General features: G+C 30.6%; 1 protein-coding gene across 1 annotated transcript in view; it reads left to right on the top strand.

Annotated features, from left to right (window-relative positions):
* The window catches only part of LOC110096140 (uncharacterized protein At5g01610-like), a 15,763-nt gene extending 7,654 nt beyond the window's left edge, over positions 1 to 8,109 (top strand). Inside the window, exons 2-3 of the mRNA XM_020821917.2 lie at positions 1,224 to 1,278; positions 7,456 to 8,109. Coding sequence (XP_020677576.1) covers positions 1,224 to 1,278; positions 7,456 to 7,826 — 426 coding nt within the window. The 3' untranslated portion in view covers positions 7,827 to 8,109. The remainder of the gene's footprint in view (positions 1 to 1,223; positions 1,279 to 7,455) is intronic.
* Positions 8,110 to 18,119: the final 10,010 nt, after the last annotated feature.

Raw genomic sequence — 18,119 nt, 5'->3', positions numbered from 1 at the left:
TAATAAAAATAGTAATATAATATATAAAATTTATAATATAAAAAATTATGTCTCTAACTTTAATAAATTATATGCATTTTCAACCCAAATTTATATCTCAAGCAATATGATAGTTTAAGCTCATACAAAATTCTTACAGGTTTTTAGTCCCACATCATAGAGGAATTTTAAGTTGTTCTCTTTATATAGAATAAAGCATATACTACAAACAAAAAGAAAAGTTGTATGATGTGGCAAGCTAGCAGCTTTATATTCTGCTTAAATTTATTTACATAAGCATATGATTTTAAAAATGTGTTTACAATTAATTAAATGAAATTTAATATTAAAAATATTATTTAAATAAAAAATATTATTTATTGAACCTGCCAGTTCTACCTAATTAGAGACGCTTCAACGGTTTACCGATTGAACCGACGGTTCAAATCGGTTGTCACCGATTCAATACAGCTTCAACGGTTTACCGATTGAACCAACGGTTCAAATCGGTTCTCACCGATTCAATACAAATTCGGGTTTTGAACATCTCCGGATTGGCAACTGAACCGGTTCATGATCGAACTGTTTGAACTGGCTGGTCCAGTTTAGTTTTAAAACACTAGTTATAAATATTAACGATCAATTTTTAAAATTTATCAAGAAGAAAATCTGAAATAATTAATAAAGAACAAAGTTATGATAAAGGGAGTTCAAGGATGAAAATAATCTTTATATTATATATGTCTCACCGAGGGAATCAACTTTCAAGTGGAACATAAATTCTTAAAATTAAGGTTGGTAATTATGTTTTCCATCTTGTAGAAATTATTCCCTTTTAAAATCAAACGCATTGATGCTTATGATTATATAAATGCATTGAAAAATATCTTGAATTATCCCTAATTGTTATTACAATATGTCTAGATGATTCTCTTTTGGTTATGAAATCCACATATTAAAATAAGAGGCGACGGTATGTAGTGACGACAATAATAATTTAACAAGTTTACAATTCCTGTACATATGCAATCTTATAATAAACTATTCTCAATTGATTATGACTTCCAAAGCTTTTTAATGTTAACTTCTAATAAAACCTTTGTTTGTTCTTAAACACAATTATCTTGGTTAGTTAGAAATTATACTGCTCTTTAACCTTAACTTTTTAATCTCTGTGATTTCTTAAAAAAGAGCAAGTACTCTTGAAGCTTATATTTCTAACTGTGCATACTTGTTGGAATTAGTCTCTTTCAAATGACATTGAGGGAGGAGCAAAATGGCTGGTCAATAAACTTAAAGGTATCATTCCCAAATAATTTGATTTCAGTATTTGCCTCCTTTTATGCGTGACATTTTTATTTTTATTTCTTAGTCGTGCAACAATTATGTTTAACTCTCTAAATTACGTTGAACTCTTACTGTGCTTGAAAGATCTTAGCTGTGAAATCATCAGTTGAAGTCACTCTCATCATATAATCACATGGTTTATATATGAACTGTGGCATTCGGGTTTGTTAACAAGTTGTATGAATTAACATATTTTGCATTCTTGTTTGAGCCATTCATTTTAGCTTATATATGGCCTTTGTGAAGCTCACTTCTAAGCTTCAGCAACAAATCCACAAGGATTCATCATTGCATACTTGCAACTTTTCTGATTCAATTCTTTCCCGGGAGAAAATCTTTTATGTTGATAAAAGACGTTTGTTTGTCTTTCAATTTTTTTGTTTATCATCAACAAATATGATTTTCGGAAATAATATTCCCTGAACATGAATCAAATAATATTTATCTTACCAAGGCTTAGGAGATCATTTTCATAGATGATATGGTTTTCCTTGTTTGGTGTATGACATGTAGAAAACCATGCGGTAATGCATTTAAGTTTCCATCCCGATGTATAAATGGATAAATTCAGCCATGGATATTAGTTGATAGAAAATAATTCGAACCCTTGAACTTCTGCATCATCTTAAAAGAATATCCATAAACTAAAATTTATTCGATAGGATTAAATTTGAACATACGTTATTATAGTGTTAATGTGTTTTATGGGCTTTGGGTGAGATGCAAAGCTTTTTTCTTAGAAATACTAATTGGACTAATTAGTCCTAACAGAAGAGTAAGTATAATATTTTTCAAACTTCTACACATCATATGTTGTTTTTGGAGTGTTTCAGCTTGATTGATTCTAATGCCTAAGACCTTCAATGAAAAAAAATTATAATATAATAATTTTTTACAACTGATTTTTGTAAATCTTTAAACCTAAAAAAATACTTAAACCACCCATTGTTGTCTCCTTGTTTATCTTCAAGTGATATTTATAACTAAAAAATGGTAAATATTATCGTTTAAATTTATGTTTCATATTTAGCTCATGTTAGTCTTGTTTTAGAATTAACACTTTACCAAATATTTGAGCATATCTTGTTAGTTTTGTTTTGTTATATCCTTTGAAATCAAGTTTAATATACCTTCTAAACAATTCCTTGAGATTATATATCCAACTTGAAAACAACATAGGATTGTTACCCATTAAATGAAAAAAATTAATTCTTAATTTCATAATAATAACTCTAAAATTATCTTAATACTTAGTTAAATTGTTTGATTAAAACTACATTCTTTATTATGTTGGCTAACCCTGATATTATGTCTCATTTTTAAGGCTGTAAATCGGTCGATCTTGGCCTATGTTTAAACTCGACACTTTAGATTTTTGGTCTTTTTGAGTTTGACTGTGTTTGATTATTTTTGAAAACTTTAATTTCATGTTTGATTCACTTTTGGAACATCTTTGGATAAAATTATATTAAATTTCAACTATTAAGTTTTTATCAATATATAGTGCCTAGATCTCATCTATTGGGTTAAAAAACAATGGTTAAAATATAAAAATGATAAATAAAAGGTGGATTTACATGCATACCACTTTATTTCATGCTATTTACATATCTAACAGTAAAAACTTTAATATTACATGTCTATCACTTATTTAAAAAATTATTATCAAATATATCACTCTTATATTTCATTGTTACCACCCATGCCATCCTATAAACTTTAATATTTCATTCCATGCACCCATATTTGTTCTATGCATGGTAGACATGTAATATTAAAATTTTAGGTGTTAGATATATAAATATCTTGAAATAATATGGTGTGTATGTAAATCCCCCAAATATAATTTGTAGCAAACCTGATTAAGTACAACCATTCTTGTATGCTTTAAAGGATGTATGCTGGAATGCAGTGGAATAATGATCATCATCAATCAATACATTCTATAGACCCATTTAATCAATGAAAGGCATATGGTTACTAGAGATTTTTTTTTTGAATAACAAGAACAAGGTTTACTCAAATTCAGGGATCAAGATATCTCACAAGTGCAAACTTATATGATTAATTACATCTCGAAAATATGAATTTAATACTACTCTTATATTATAAATTCAAGAGGATGGATTTATTAATATATTTTAAATTTCAATTTTTTCTTAATGGTTGTTTAGTTTAAAGTAAATAGAAAAAAAACTTCAAACTATCACTTGTGTTCAAATCATTAAAGATATGTATGCATGAGCTATTACTTGTATTCAAACATAAGGTGGTTTGACCAAGTATTTTCCTATCGGTTGGATTACATCAAGGATCAGCCTTAAGCCCATATCTTTTTGCTTTAGTCATGGAGGTTCTCACTAGACATTTGCAAGAGGATGTACCTTGGTGTATGCTTTTTGCTGATAATATTTTTCTTTTTGATAAGACTAGAGAGGGAGTTGAAGGTAAACTTGAATTATGGAGGTCAACCTCGGAGTCTAAAGGTTTTCGCTTTAGTAGATCTAAACTAAAAATATGGAGTGTAGTTTTTGTAGTAATAGACCTAGTGAGGGGATTGTGACTTTGGGCGATCAAGTTGTTAATAAGAGTACACGTTTTAGATATCTTGGATCTATTGTTCAGAATGATGGTGAAATAGATCGGGATATTAACAACAGAATTCAAGTTTGATGGTTGAAGTGGAGGAATGCATCGGGCTTGTTGTGTAATAGAAAAGTCCCCCTCGAACTTAAGGAAAAAATCTATAAGATGGTGGTGAGACTTGCAATGCTTTATGGTGCTGAATGTTGGACATAAGTTAAGTATTGCAGAGATGAGGATGCTCAGGTGGATGAGTGGTTTTACCCCTAGAGATAGGATACGAAATGAGCATATACATGAAAAGGTTGGAGTAGTGTCAGTGAGAGAGTCGCCTTAGATGGTTTGGTAACATAAAATGGTGGCCTTTCGATGACCCGGTTAGGAAAGTAGAAGTATTAGATTTGACTTATGTTAAGAAAGGTACATGTAGACCTACAAAAACTTGGTTAGAAAATATTAGAAATGATCTTTCTTTATTAGATTTAAACGAGAATTTGACTTTTAACATGACACAATAGAGAAAAAGGATTCTTATAGCCGACCCCACATAGTGAGACAAAGGCTTATTGTTATTGTTGTTGTTGTTGTTTAGTTTGAAATAAAGTGGGTGAAAAGTATTCTTTTTCTAGGGATTTTAAAAATATCGATGTTTGGTTAGATGAGAATTGAATATAGTGTATAGTATTTCAAATGTAGTGTATAATAATTTAGTACATTTTTGAGATAAAGTAAACTCACCTAATAATGAATGAAAACATTTTTCACCATAATCAAGCTTAGCTTGTTGCCACCCCCCACCCACCTCCGGCTGCAGCCGTCGGCCACCCTCAGTTGTCGGTCGCTGCTTGCCACCATCACGGCAGAGCACCCTTCGTCACCAGCCCTTGCCATTCATCAGAGCCAGCGCTGGCCACCACCATCACTATTTTTGAAGTTTGAACTTATATTTATTTTACTTCAAGTCTAACAAATAAAAAAAATCTCATGTATTCTTTTTACACTCATCCAAACAACTTCAAACATTTCAAATTCACTATATTCATTTTACACTTCATTCTTTAAACTCTACATGATAATTGATTTCGAAAAAAAATTACCATAAATATTTATGGGGTGATGGAATATTTGTCCTAATTTTTAGGAATATTCTTAGAATTATTTCTAATTTTCAAAACCTTTAAATTTAGTTGTAAAATCTTTGTTTTAAGAAAATTTTTTGAAATATATTTGATACATCCCAATAATAACACATGACATTTTTAGAAAATAAACATTAATATCCTTTAATATTAGAAATTTATTCTGAATTTTTCGTTATTTATTCTATGTTAAATTGCTTATTAAATCAACTAATCCTCTATTCTCTTTAAAAGCAATCAGGCAGTTGCTTTGATGTTGACACAACTTCAAGAAAGCCCAATCCTTTTCAAATGGCTGAGATTACATGGCAAAGCGAGTGTAACTTAACTATTGATATTTGATCAGACTGCAGAAGATTTTTGTCTTGAAACTAAGCAAACTTAGAGGGTATATGATGTAGGACTGCAATCAGAATGGCTAAATCCTATTATTAGGTTTCATATAGACCAGAACTAAAAAAAATTGTCAAAATATCCTAATGCACAACACATTAGCATGAACTTTAAAGCTTTTAGATTTACACTAAAAATAGTACAACATATGACATGTGATATTTTTTTTTAAATTATATTAATCTCAATGTAAATCTAAAAATTCTGAAGGATATTCAAATGTAAGATTATAACAATACCATGAGATTAAGGTCATCATCTTTTTTCAACTCACATTGTGGAAAAAAGAGTTTACATCCCTTCAAAGAATTATTTATAATTCTTGGCCAATCTCACATCAAACATGAAGATCTAGCAGGTCCTAGCTTTTAAGATGGTGAGTTTTGAGAATCCACTAATCAATCAAGTAGTTGGATTAGGGTTTTGAGGGTTTTTCTCAAAATAAGATCTCATTGGTTTGAATATTGTATATCTTCTATTAGGTCTGCTGACATTAAATAATTTAGCAGATCTAGGGTCTCCTATGAGATTAATACAAGAATAATGCAAGATGAGTTAAAAGAGATAAGATGATCAAGAAGAATAGATTATCATATAATTGATAAAAGATTTAAACTGTAATTAGGGTTTTTTTTTTTAATTCAATCATTCCATTCTTTCCTCAAACTCTAGATAAAGATAAGAAATTTAAACTTCCAAATCAAAAAAGAGAGTGGGAGGAGAGAGAATGTGAAGATTTCATCATTGGAAAATGTGCCCTTAACTTTGGAATTAAACCACTTGCTTTGGGATTAATGCTAGTAACTTTAAGGCATCATGATCTGGTGTGAGAATTCAAAAGGTTTTGTGGAACTATTTCTTTGTCCTATTTGATGACTTGAATGCAATTAGGTTTTATCCATTTAACCTTCTTCCACCAAATTTGATTATATCTTTAAAATTCAACCTCTCTAATATGGTGGCATGAAACTGTCTTACTGATTATTTTGAGCTAATTAGCATAAATTAAGCCCCATTGTGACATTAGATCCCCTAGCTAGTTTTATGATTGTTTGGACACCCTTAGCCTTTGTTGTACATGTTTAAAACCAGAAATTTCCATCCTGATTAAATTAGTTCCAGTTTGGCTAAATTGGGATTTGGAGAGCCTCCTAGATCAAAATGCATAAGATATTATAATAAAAAAATAAAGTATCTGTAGATGGGTGAAAAATAAAAAATCCCTTGATCGAAAGTACCTAAAAATAGAGGATCAACTACCTTTAGTCAGTTGAGCGATGGTTGAAAGTTTGTTGAAAAAATATAATAACTTTCAACTTTCAACTAATAATTTCTCTCAAATGATAATCTTTCACTGAAGTTATCTCTACAACAGCTCTTGGACGCTATTAAGTATAATGACCAAGTGCCCCACTCAATCATGGTAGATCGTGCATGGGAGTCACTCGCTTTCAAATTGTCCTCAACTATAATAGGAGATAAACCGACACATAAGTTTCTCAAATTGCATGGAACACTTGATGCTGATCAAACATGTCATTTGTTAGGAGATTGAACGTTGGGGATTCGGGTTGAACATAATATACAAGTAGCTGAAAATCCATCTTCCCAAAAAATTTAAGCTAATGGTTTGTCATTACTGGAATATTAAAACCCAACTCTTATTTCACTTTTTAAATAAGACTATTATCCATTCTCATTTGATCTATAACACAAGAATGATACTTTGTTTCTTAGGCTAGTCAATGGAAACAAGAAATTGGCTCCAAATTCATTAGAATCGACCTATTTTCAGTTATTTTACCTTATACTGGAAATTTTTTTATTTTCTAGATTTCATTGTTATTAATTAGGAATGATCTACTATCACAAAATGATCCATTCTGGCAAATACTAATCTCATGATATTGTTTCAGTTTGATAATCAAAGCTTTTACAAGGTAGTTTGACAACGGTCCATTTTTTAAATTAATTACCTATAAAATATCTGCGACTAGAACATGAATTTTTGCAGGGAAAATGCAGAAACCTTTGGCAGAACTACTGCGAGAGTATGACTTACCAGTGGGCATATTTCCAGGGGATTCCACCAACTATGAATTCAATGAAGATACAAAGAGGCTAACTGTCTTGATTCCCTCAGTTTGTGAGGTAGGTTACAAAGATTCATCTGTTCTGAGATTTCTCACCTGTGTCAGTGGCTATCTGGAGAAGGGGAAACTGTCGCATATTGAAGGTATGAAGACTAAAGTTTTGATTTGGATGAAGGTCACATCCATCTCAACTGACAGATCTAAGGTTTATTTCAATACTGGTGTGAAGAGAACTAGGAGCAGAGATGCTTATGAGGTACTCAGAGTTGGTATCAGGGCAGAAAAATTTTAAGAATTTTAAAGCTTGCTGTAAAGTCACAATATACTATAAACTTCAGACAGTATAAGAGACCTGTAAAAGAAATGTTTAAATCATTGATTTCAATGAACTATCAGTTAGGTGTAGAGTGGCAATGGAAAATATGCACATTTATAAGCTTGCTGACCACTCTCTACGACCTGAAAGTCAACTAACAGCTCTCAAGCTGTAAGATTGTGTGATTGTTGATATATGTTTCTAACCATATAAATATAAACAAAATCAAACTGAAAAAAGAGAAGATTTTGATGCCGTATATGAACTGTAGATTCATCCATATGTGTTTATTGCACTCTATACTGTTATTCTTTTTCTTTCTTTTTTCAGCTCATCGATTGTGTTATTTAACAGTCATTTATAGTCCTGGTTTCATTTGTTATTGTTGGCTATGCTAATTGAATGAAAAAAAAAATTTGTTTCTTGTTTGAGAAAAGCTTTTTGTAATGTACAACAATGTGGTTTTTTTTTTTTTTTTAATATTTAGATCAATTAAGATAAATTTATACACATTACATACCAAAATTTCAAATCCAAAAACTCTAGGTTAATTGGCAAAGCTCAACCAATGGATCAAGCAAAGCTACCTTAGTTATTTGACTAAAAGAATAACCATATTTTTGGAAAAAATAATTGGGTTATTATATTCTAACAATACTTTGTTCAAGATAAATTTTAAAATTGCTAGGTTAATTTTAACATTGAGTATAATATTTTAATAATTAATTTAAATGTCTAGTATATTTATTTCTAACATTTTTTATCTACATCCAAATCAAAATTTTCTCATAGAAATTTTGACGTTATTTTTGTTGGAGCAAATTGGGTTACGATATCCCAATCAAATTTTGTTCATAAAGATTTTGATACTATTGAATTTATTTTGAAATGAATAAAATATATAAATATTCAATCAAAAATTGATATTGTACTTTAAAATAAATTTAATAATTGAAAGGCTCACTTAAAATTTGTTAAGATTTTTCTTTTCTTCTCTTGTTTTATACAAGGATAATTGTGATTGACGGCTTTTTAAATCAGCAAAGGCTAATTAAAAGAAAGCACTAAAACAAATAAGAGAATATACGAGTAAGACATCAAATTTAGAGTGATTCACGCTTTGTTTGTCACATCTTCTTTATTATTTTTTAAAATAGTTTTTTAATACAAATATTTTATACTATTTTTCAAAACAACTTTTTAATACAAAAAATTAAATTTTAAATTTTTTTTGTAAAAAAAATTATTGTAAAAAGTTGAAAAAAAATTGTCCCAAACAAGATTCTAGTAATAAGGACTAGTAAATATAGTCATTAAAAGATTCTCCCATTGATTTGAGAACAAGAACGTTAGTTGCCTGTTATCATTTCCGAATTGAAGGCGTCATAATCCTACCGATTATGTTTTAATTGAGAGTTGTGATTAATGATTGCACATTATATTGAAATGTCGTATACTCATTGATCATTGGGCATTCCATTGAGAGATTATTAGATGCGGAGTGCGTACGGGAAAAACCGTCCGCACAAGTCTTATTCCGTGCTAGATACCGGCACTCGGTACCGCTGGGTACCGCTAGGTACCCATGTTTGTGCTGACGGTGCACACTTCGCACCTAATAATTTTTCCGTGAGAAGACCTTGTCTCCGGATCAAGATGTTCGTCGCCATATCAAGATGTTGGTACATGACATGTAATAAGAGCAGAAGAGATATGATCATGCTGGTGAGCAAATTTCAAGCAAAATGCTATAAATAGATGCAATAGAATTTTGAAATATCACTTCACTAATCTCTCCTACAGCCTCATTAATAATAATCATTGCACTTTGTCAGGATGAAGAAACCCTTTTTGATATTATGGCAACGATCGAAGAAACATGGATCCTCCGGTGAATCTAGTGTTGCATCCTCAAAGCTTGAACCTGCAATGGAATCTGTGAGGGTAAATATTGCAGTTCTGCTGTGGTACTAACTTGGGAGATGATGTGGAAGTTGGATGCTCTTAACTCATATGGAAGAAGTTGAGAATACGACCACTGTGCATCTTAAGCCACAAGATGTTGAAAATCCCATTAAGAGAAAATAAAGCGATTGTTTCCCTTGACAACAAGGTGTTATCCCACTACGTAAGGTCAACAACATGAATCTTTTTTTCTTCATTCTGTCCTGTTAAGAGTAAAATTCACATTCAAATCTAATAAAAAAAAACCATTTATAATGCTTTATAACCATGTCTTTTTAGGTCTACATCTACCTTTCTTAACATAGGTCAAATCTAATAAATCTACTCTCCTAACTGGGTTATCAAAAGGTCATCATGTTATGTGACCAAACCATCTAAAACGATGCTATCTAATCTTATATACAACTGGATCTACTCCAACATTTTCACATATATGCTGGTTTTGCATTCTATCTCTAAGAGTAAAGCCACTCATCCACCTGAGCATCCTCATCTCTGCAACACTGAATTTTATGCTACACTTTTAATAGCTGACATTTTGTGCAATAAAGCATTACAGGTCTCAGCACCATCTTATAGAATTTTTCTTTAAGTTTGAGGGGTACTTTTCTTATCACACAACAGGCCCGATGTATTCCTCCACTTCAATCATCCAACTTGAATTCTACTATTAATATCCCCATCTATTTCTCTAGCACTTTGAACAATAGACCCGAGAAGTCTAAAACATGTAGTCTATTTAATGACATGATTAACTAAAGTTTTCCTTTATAATACAAGTTTTCCTTCAACTCCCTCTCTAGTCTTATCAACAAGAAGAATATTGCAAGAAAAAAGCACACATCAGGGTATATCCTCTTGCAAATGTCTAATAAGAACATCCATGACTAAGCAAAAAATATATGGGCTTATTTTTGAACCTTGATGTAATCCAACTGAAATAAGAAATACTTGGTCAAACCATCTAGTGTTTGTAAACAAGTAACAACATCTGATATATATCCTTAATGACTTGAATATGAGCATTATTAACTCCTTTCTTTTCTAGAACCGTCCAAAGCACTTCTCTTGGAACTTTATCATATATTTTATCTAAATCAATAAATATTATGACTATCAAAATCGGGTCATGAGTCGGGTTCGGGTTGAACTCAGAACTGACCCGGCATTGTTCAACCCGACATGAACCCGACCTATTTTTGGAAACATGTCAGTTTCCTGTACTCGAACCCGACCCGCTTCGAGTTCGAGTTCACCCGAACCCGACCTGCCAAGTTGTTGTTCGACTTCGCTCTTTCCAGTCGGATCAAAAGCAACAACTGGAGTTCGCTCGGTGTGAAGGTAACTTTCTACCTTTCGTGTCACTTGGTCGGCTCTTCTTTGTTGTTCAACTTCGCTCCTTGGACGACTTTCCCTTGCAATCGAATCGAAAGTTACAACATTTTGATCGGAAGCAATGATGGGGGTTCGCTCAGTGTGAAGGTAACTTTCTCCCTTTCATGTCACTTGGTCGGCTCCTTCATTGCTATTCGACTTTGCTCCTTGGACGACGCTCCCTTGCAAACGGATCAGAAGTTATAGCATTTTGATTGAAAGCAACGACTGGAGTTCGCTCAGTATGAAGGTAACTTTCTCCCTTTCGTCACACTTGGCCGGCTCCTTCATTGTTGTTTGACTTCACTCCTTGGATGACGTTCCCTTGCGATCGGATTGGAAGTTACAACATTTTGATCTGAAGCAACGACGGGAGTTTGCTAGCTATGAAGGTAACTTTCTCCCTTTCGTGCGCTTCTTCGACAAAATACCGTAAATAGGCCGAGCTACAGCATTTCGGGTCAAAACAAGGTCATTCTCGGGTTTCCAGATCAACCCAAACCCAACCCAGAATTTCAAATTGGTATAAAATCAGGACCCGAACCCGACCCATTTCAGGTTCGAGTTTACCCGAACCCAAAACCCAAAATTTTTGTTTCGGGTTCGAGTTGGATTTTCGTGTCGTGTCCAATATTGACACCCCTAATAAATATCATATGGGATATGCCTTCTCTCTACATTTTTTCATCAAACTTTTCAATAAATATATAACTTCCATAGTAGACCTACCCAACATGAATCCAAATTGATTTTAAACATTACTATCACATACTAACCTATGCTCAATAACTCTCTTCCATAGTTTTAATGTATGACACATTAACTTAATTCCTATATAATTGGCGTAATCTTGTGCATCACATTTATTCTTAAAAATAGAAACCGACATACTTTTTTCTCAAGTCATATGACATCTCTTTTTAGTTTTTAAAATAAGATTAAAAAGTTTTGTATGCCAACAAATTCATTTATCTCCTAAACATTTCCATGCATCTATTGGAATATCATCAGGTCCAACAGTTTTTCCACACTTCATTTTTTTAAAAGCCTCTTTAATTTCAATTTTATTGATACGATGATAAAAACAAAAAAAAATTATTTTCATTTAGGGTGCAAAGGTTACTAAAATCAATCGTATTCTCACAATCCTCATTAAAAAGTTAATTAAAATATCCCATCCACCTATATTGAATGTCTTATTCTAATAAAAATATTTTTTATCTTAATTTTTAATGCACTTCACTAGAATTAAACAATTACTTCTCACATCTCTTTGCTTGACTAACTTATACATACGTATTTCATCTTCTTTAGCATTTAATACAACATCAACAATAACATCAAACCTTTATCTCACTATGTGGGGTCAGTTACATGAATTCTTTTTTTACATTGTGTCCTGTTAAAAGTCAATTTCTCATTTAAATCTAATAAATATTTTTTAACCAAGTCTTTTTAGATCTACCTCTACCTTTCTTAACATAAGCCAAATCTAATACATTCACTCTCTTAACCAGGTCATCAGAAGGTCACCGTCTTATGTGACCAAATCATCTGAGGAAACTCTCTAATTTTATCTTCCACTGGAGCTACTCCAACCTTTTCACATGTATGCTCATTTCGTATTATGTCTCTAAAAGTAAAGTCACTCATTCACCCTAGCATCCTCATCTCTACAACAATTAGCTTAAAATAAAGAAACAGAACTTGATGAATCCTAGTCAATCTCACACTCTTAATCCTCTGCCCTGACTTGAAAATATTTAATAGCATATAACAAGCTAAACAATCCAATAAGAAACCAAATCTTATAGCTAATCTTAACACACAATAGAGAGCCAATATGCATGCCAATAATCAAATTATAACAGTAGCATGCACATGATCGTAAGGCAATATAATAAAGAAATCAGTAATGTCAAATCACTAAAGCAATTGCTATCTCAATACTACAATTAATAGATAAATCATATAAAGCATCAAATCAAAACATCAATAAAGACAATCAAAATCATATGAAAATAACTATATCCGCGTATCACATGCTTAGAAATATCATGTCAATGTCAAATATATATCACACTATCAACATATTAATAATAGTAAAACAGTAGTAACATCAACATCATGGATGGAAGCAATAGTAAAGCCGTACAATGACAGTGATTCAGTAGCATGCATTCTAATAATCATATTAAACAAGTAAATGTCCTACTTACAATGGTATTTTTCCAATATTAGTGTCAGTATTAGTAACCTGTCAGCATAGTAATAACTCCTTATAACTCAAAATCAGCATAACGTGAATCAGCCTAGGATAACATCAAATCACAATATTTAAAGGAAAGTGTATCAGTCCACCATCCTGTACAGATTAATCAGTCTCCAGTTAACGTCAGTGAACAATCAATCTTTACTTATTTTTCCCCACACATATATTATTATATACACTTATTTTCAATGCATTGTAGCAAATAAAGTATAATTAAATTTAATTAAGAAAATATCAAAATATTCTAATGGTAGGCAACAAAACGCTACTGAGCAAAAATTCACATTTTCAAAAATTAACAAAATTAGCAGAGAATATGCAAAACATCGTTTTGAAGCTTTAATTGAACAGACACACTATTTTTAAATGTCAAAATAAATTTCAGAGTAGGCAAAAACCACTGCTTTTACAAAATCACCCAGAAAAAATTTTAAAATATACTCAAAATATTCATAATATCGATCTCTATACTAAATAAAAAGTTATGCAGTGAAAATTTTACCAATACAAAATTATCCTCATTTTTCGATAATAGAAATACAAATTTGATCGATAAAATATCAAAAACACAATATTATTGAAATAAAAAATAAGATATAGATTCCTTACAGCGAGATGAATAAATTTTCTAATAAGTCTGACTGCCAAAAATTATTTCATAACCTCCGAATCCAAGCTTTTATTTTCTTTCTCCTCATATTTTCTCTCAAATTCTCTTATTCTCTCTGTTTGGCCAAACGATTAGAACAAAATAGCTTTTAATGAATTAGTGAGTGTTTTAGGATATTTTAAATAAAATAATATTAATATAATTAATCTAATTTAATCAATTTTTAATATAAAATTTATATAAATTATTTTAAAACTTCAAAAATTAATAAAAAAAAATATTCATAAAATAAATCATTTTATTTAGAAAATATTTATAAAATCAGTTTATAAAACGAACAACTAACGGTCCCAAAATCCACACTTGTACCGACAAGTATCAATTCTTAAAGATTTTCATTAGTGCCAAAAAAATATGAAAAAATTCGTGTGATTAAAATACTATAATATCAATGGTATGGCGAAGATGATTTTTAAATTTGACTTATAATGATTCCTAAAAAAATTTATTTGTTTGGGTTATTATAATTAACCTCTTATATTTCATAGAACTCTCCATAGCACTTCTCTTTGAACTTTATCATATACTTTCTCTAAATTAATAAATATCATATGTAGATCCACCTTATTATCTCTTACTTCCATTAAACCTCTTAATAAATGTACAGCTTCCATAGTGGACCTATCTGGCATGAATCCAAATTAATTTTGAGAAATATTAATATCACGTCGTAACCTATGCTCCATAACTCTTTCCCATAGTTTTAAAGTATGACACATTAACTTAATTCCTCTAAAATTCGTACAATCTTGCGCATCACCTTTATTTTTAAAAATAAGAATAAATACACTCATTAGACATATTTTTAGTCTTCAAAATAATATTAAAAAGTTTAGTAAGCTAAAAAATTCCTTCATCTCCTAAGCATTTCCAAACCTCTATTGGAATATCATCAGATCTAGCAGCTTTTTCCACAATTTTTTTTAAGCCTCTCTAACTTTAGTTTTAGCAAGGGGAAATTTTTAAAGTAACCATGATTAAAAATTTAATTATGTGAATAAGTATTGTTAAAAAAAAAATTTAAAACTAGGCAAAGTCGTCAAATTAACGGGCGACTTAGTGCTGACTCAGCACATGGTTGTCAGGTCATCTAATTGATACTGTAGCAAGTCGCCAGTTAAACTGGCGACTTGCTACAGTAATAATTAGATGAATATAAATTCTTTTATTTTTTTAAATTAGATTATTTCAAAAAATGGCTCAACAAATGATTATTAGAGCTCTATCTTTCCTCCCCACAGCTTTAAATTAGATTTACAGAAGCAAACACTTTGAAAACTTATAAAAAAAAATCTATTTTCTCCCGTCTTCTTCTTCCTTCCCTATATGAATTTCCTAGGTTCCTACAAAACCTAGCTCAAATCCCTAAACTTAAAACTAACACCTCCACGACAACAAAAAAAAAAGCAAAAAAACATTTTCTCAATCCACTATCAAAATACTCCTAAAATCAAAAAAATCTATACTGCTCCGCCTCCAGGTTCCATTTATGGATTCTATTAGGCTATTAGCGGCAGAGACTTTCAACGCTAATCAACATCAAAGAAACGGAAGAGGAAGGCAGCTCAATTTTAAAAATATATTTTACTGTTTGTTACTGTAGCAAGTCGCCCATTTAACGGGCGACTTGTTACAGCATTAATTTGTTGAGCTGGCATCTGATATGCTGAGTCAGCATTAAAAGGGCGATTTTGCCTAGTTTTAAATTATTTTTTAACGATACTTAATTACATAATTAAATTTTTAATCATGCTTACTTTAAAAATTTCTCCTTTTAGCAATGCAATGATGAAAACAAAATCTTTATTTTTATTTAGGGTGCTAAGATCACTAAAGTCAATCGAATTCTCACAATCTTCATTGAAAAATTTAACACAATATTTCATCCACCTTTGTTGAATATCATCTTCTAATAAAAGTATTTTTTTATCTTCATCCTAAATCCACTCCACTTGATCTATATCTTTACTACTCATATCTCTTTGTTTGGCTAACTTATACATATATCTTTTGCCCTCCTTACTCCTTAGTATTTAATATATTATATAAATTATAAAAAGCTAAAAAAATTTATATCGCATATTACTTTCTTAGACTCCTTACGAGCCTCAATATCTTTTCCAATTTTTCAAACTTTGACATCTAAACTATTTTTTTATAATAAAATTTCTTATTTTTTATCTTTTCTTATATATTTTGATTTAAACATCAACTATTTTTACTATTATGGGTTTTTCCTTTTGATACTCCAAACATATATTTTACAACATTCTTAATATTCATAGCTAATTTTTCCCATATAACATTAGTTTTCTCATACACAGTCAAAATTTTACGGTCTTGAATCTTACTCTCAAAAATAATTTTATCAGTACTTTTTTAAATGTTCACATCTAATCCTAGGATAATATTTTGCTTTATTTTTCATATTTTTCCCTTTCATTTTAAATTTCAAAAATATTAAGCGATGCTGGGTACATAGATGTTCACTTGGAATAACTTTATAATCTTTGTAAAAATATTACCACATACATTCTTATAATTGATGAAATATTCATCTCTTCTTAAAATAAAGTATTAACAATTAAAAAATTATAAGTTAAAGCAAAATCTAATATTGTTCTACCACATTCATTAGTCGCTCCAAATCTATAGTCATCATGAATATTTTTAAAATCTTCTACTACTCTATCAACGTGTCCATTTAAATCTCCTCCAATAAAAATTATTTTTTCAAGTGGTATTATTTGTATTAATTCTTCCAAGTCATTTCAAAATTTTAATTATCTAAACCTACTTATAGAACATAAACACTTATAATATTAATAATATTAGCATCAATAACAATATTTAAAGCTATAATTATATCTTAAATTGTATTAATTTCTATAATATTATCATTCAAACTCTTATCTATAATTACACCTACATCCAATCTAGTATGACTCTCCTAAGTACTATAGTTTAAATCATAAACTATAAAATGCATAAAATATTTATCTTCCTATGAATCATAATATTCATTAATTTCATTAATTGACTTGTTACAAAACCTATATTCTAGTTTTAGTTTCCTAGACTAACTTCTTTACTCACATTCATCCATATGTGAGAACCCTTGCTTATTTAACACCACACTCATACATCGATGCAACGACCCTTGCAAATTTCTCATTTCATTCAGTCTATACAGCTCGTTGCTTCTAAGGAATGTTTAAGCGTTAATACAATGTATTAAATAATTCATGTTATGATTATTCGACAAATTTTATGCTGGTTGTCGACAACTTAATGCAGCCCTCTATTTTTTTTAAATAAGGATTGGGACCTGGCAATGACAATATTGACCGTTTCCCTTGACATAGGATAAAAAAAACATTAGAAGAAGAAATTGTTGTTGAGAAAGAATCTTAACAATTATTAGACGTAGCCAGCAAAATTGATAAGCAAGAGGGTCCTTCTATGGATGATAAGACTGGGCGAGTGACCTTCTCCATAGACATCCCATCTCTAACTTATGTTCCTCCTACTTAAAGAGATCTATCTATCTATCAATTTCAAAGGTACACGTACACCTCCCCTTATTTTAAGGGTTCTTTCTTTCAAAGTTTGTTTGTCCTACTATATAGATGCCACGGGTCATAAAATTGAATATTTCATGACTAGAATGGAGAAGTTGCTTAAGACTATGGTGAGGAAACCTAAAAAATTTACTGAGTTGAAAACTTCTTGGGATATTTATAGTGTTTGAATCATATTCTTTAACCACTCCGGGAACTACAGTGATAGGGCTTGAAAGGGAGATCTTACTAAGCGCTGACATTGATGATTGATGAGATGAAGTAATATAAGGAGAAGGTGGACAAGATAACAGCCAACATATTGGCTAAATGGAAGAGTTGGGCATGCTTGATTGAACTACATAAGCAATTTTTAAATTGGAATAATGAATATGTGGAACAACATACAGTGCAAGTTGGGGATGCTT

Source organism: Dendrobium catenatum, unplaced genomic scaffold (assembly GCF_001605985.2).
Source record: "Dendrobium catenatum unplaced genomic scaffold, ASM160598v2 fragScaff_scaffold_788, whole genome shotgun sequence".
Classification (NCBI taxonomy): domain Eukaryota; kingdom Viridiplantae; phylum Streptophyta; class Magnoliopsida; order Asparagales; family Orchidaceae; genus Dendrobium; species Dendrobium catenatum.
Note: the sequence above shows the minus strand (reverse complement) of the source record. Positions and strands in the feature narration are given on the sequence as shown.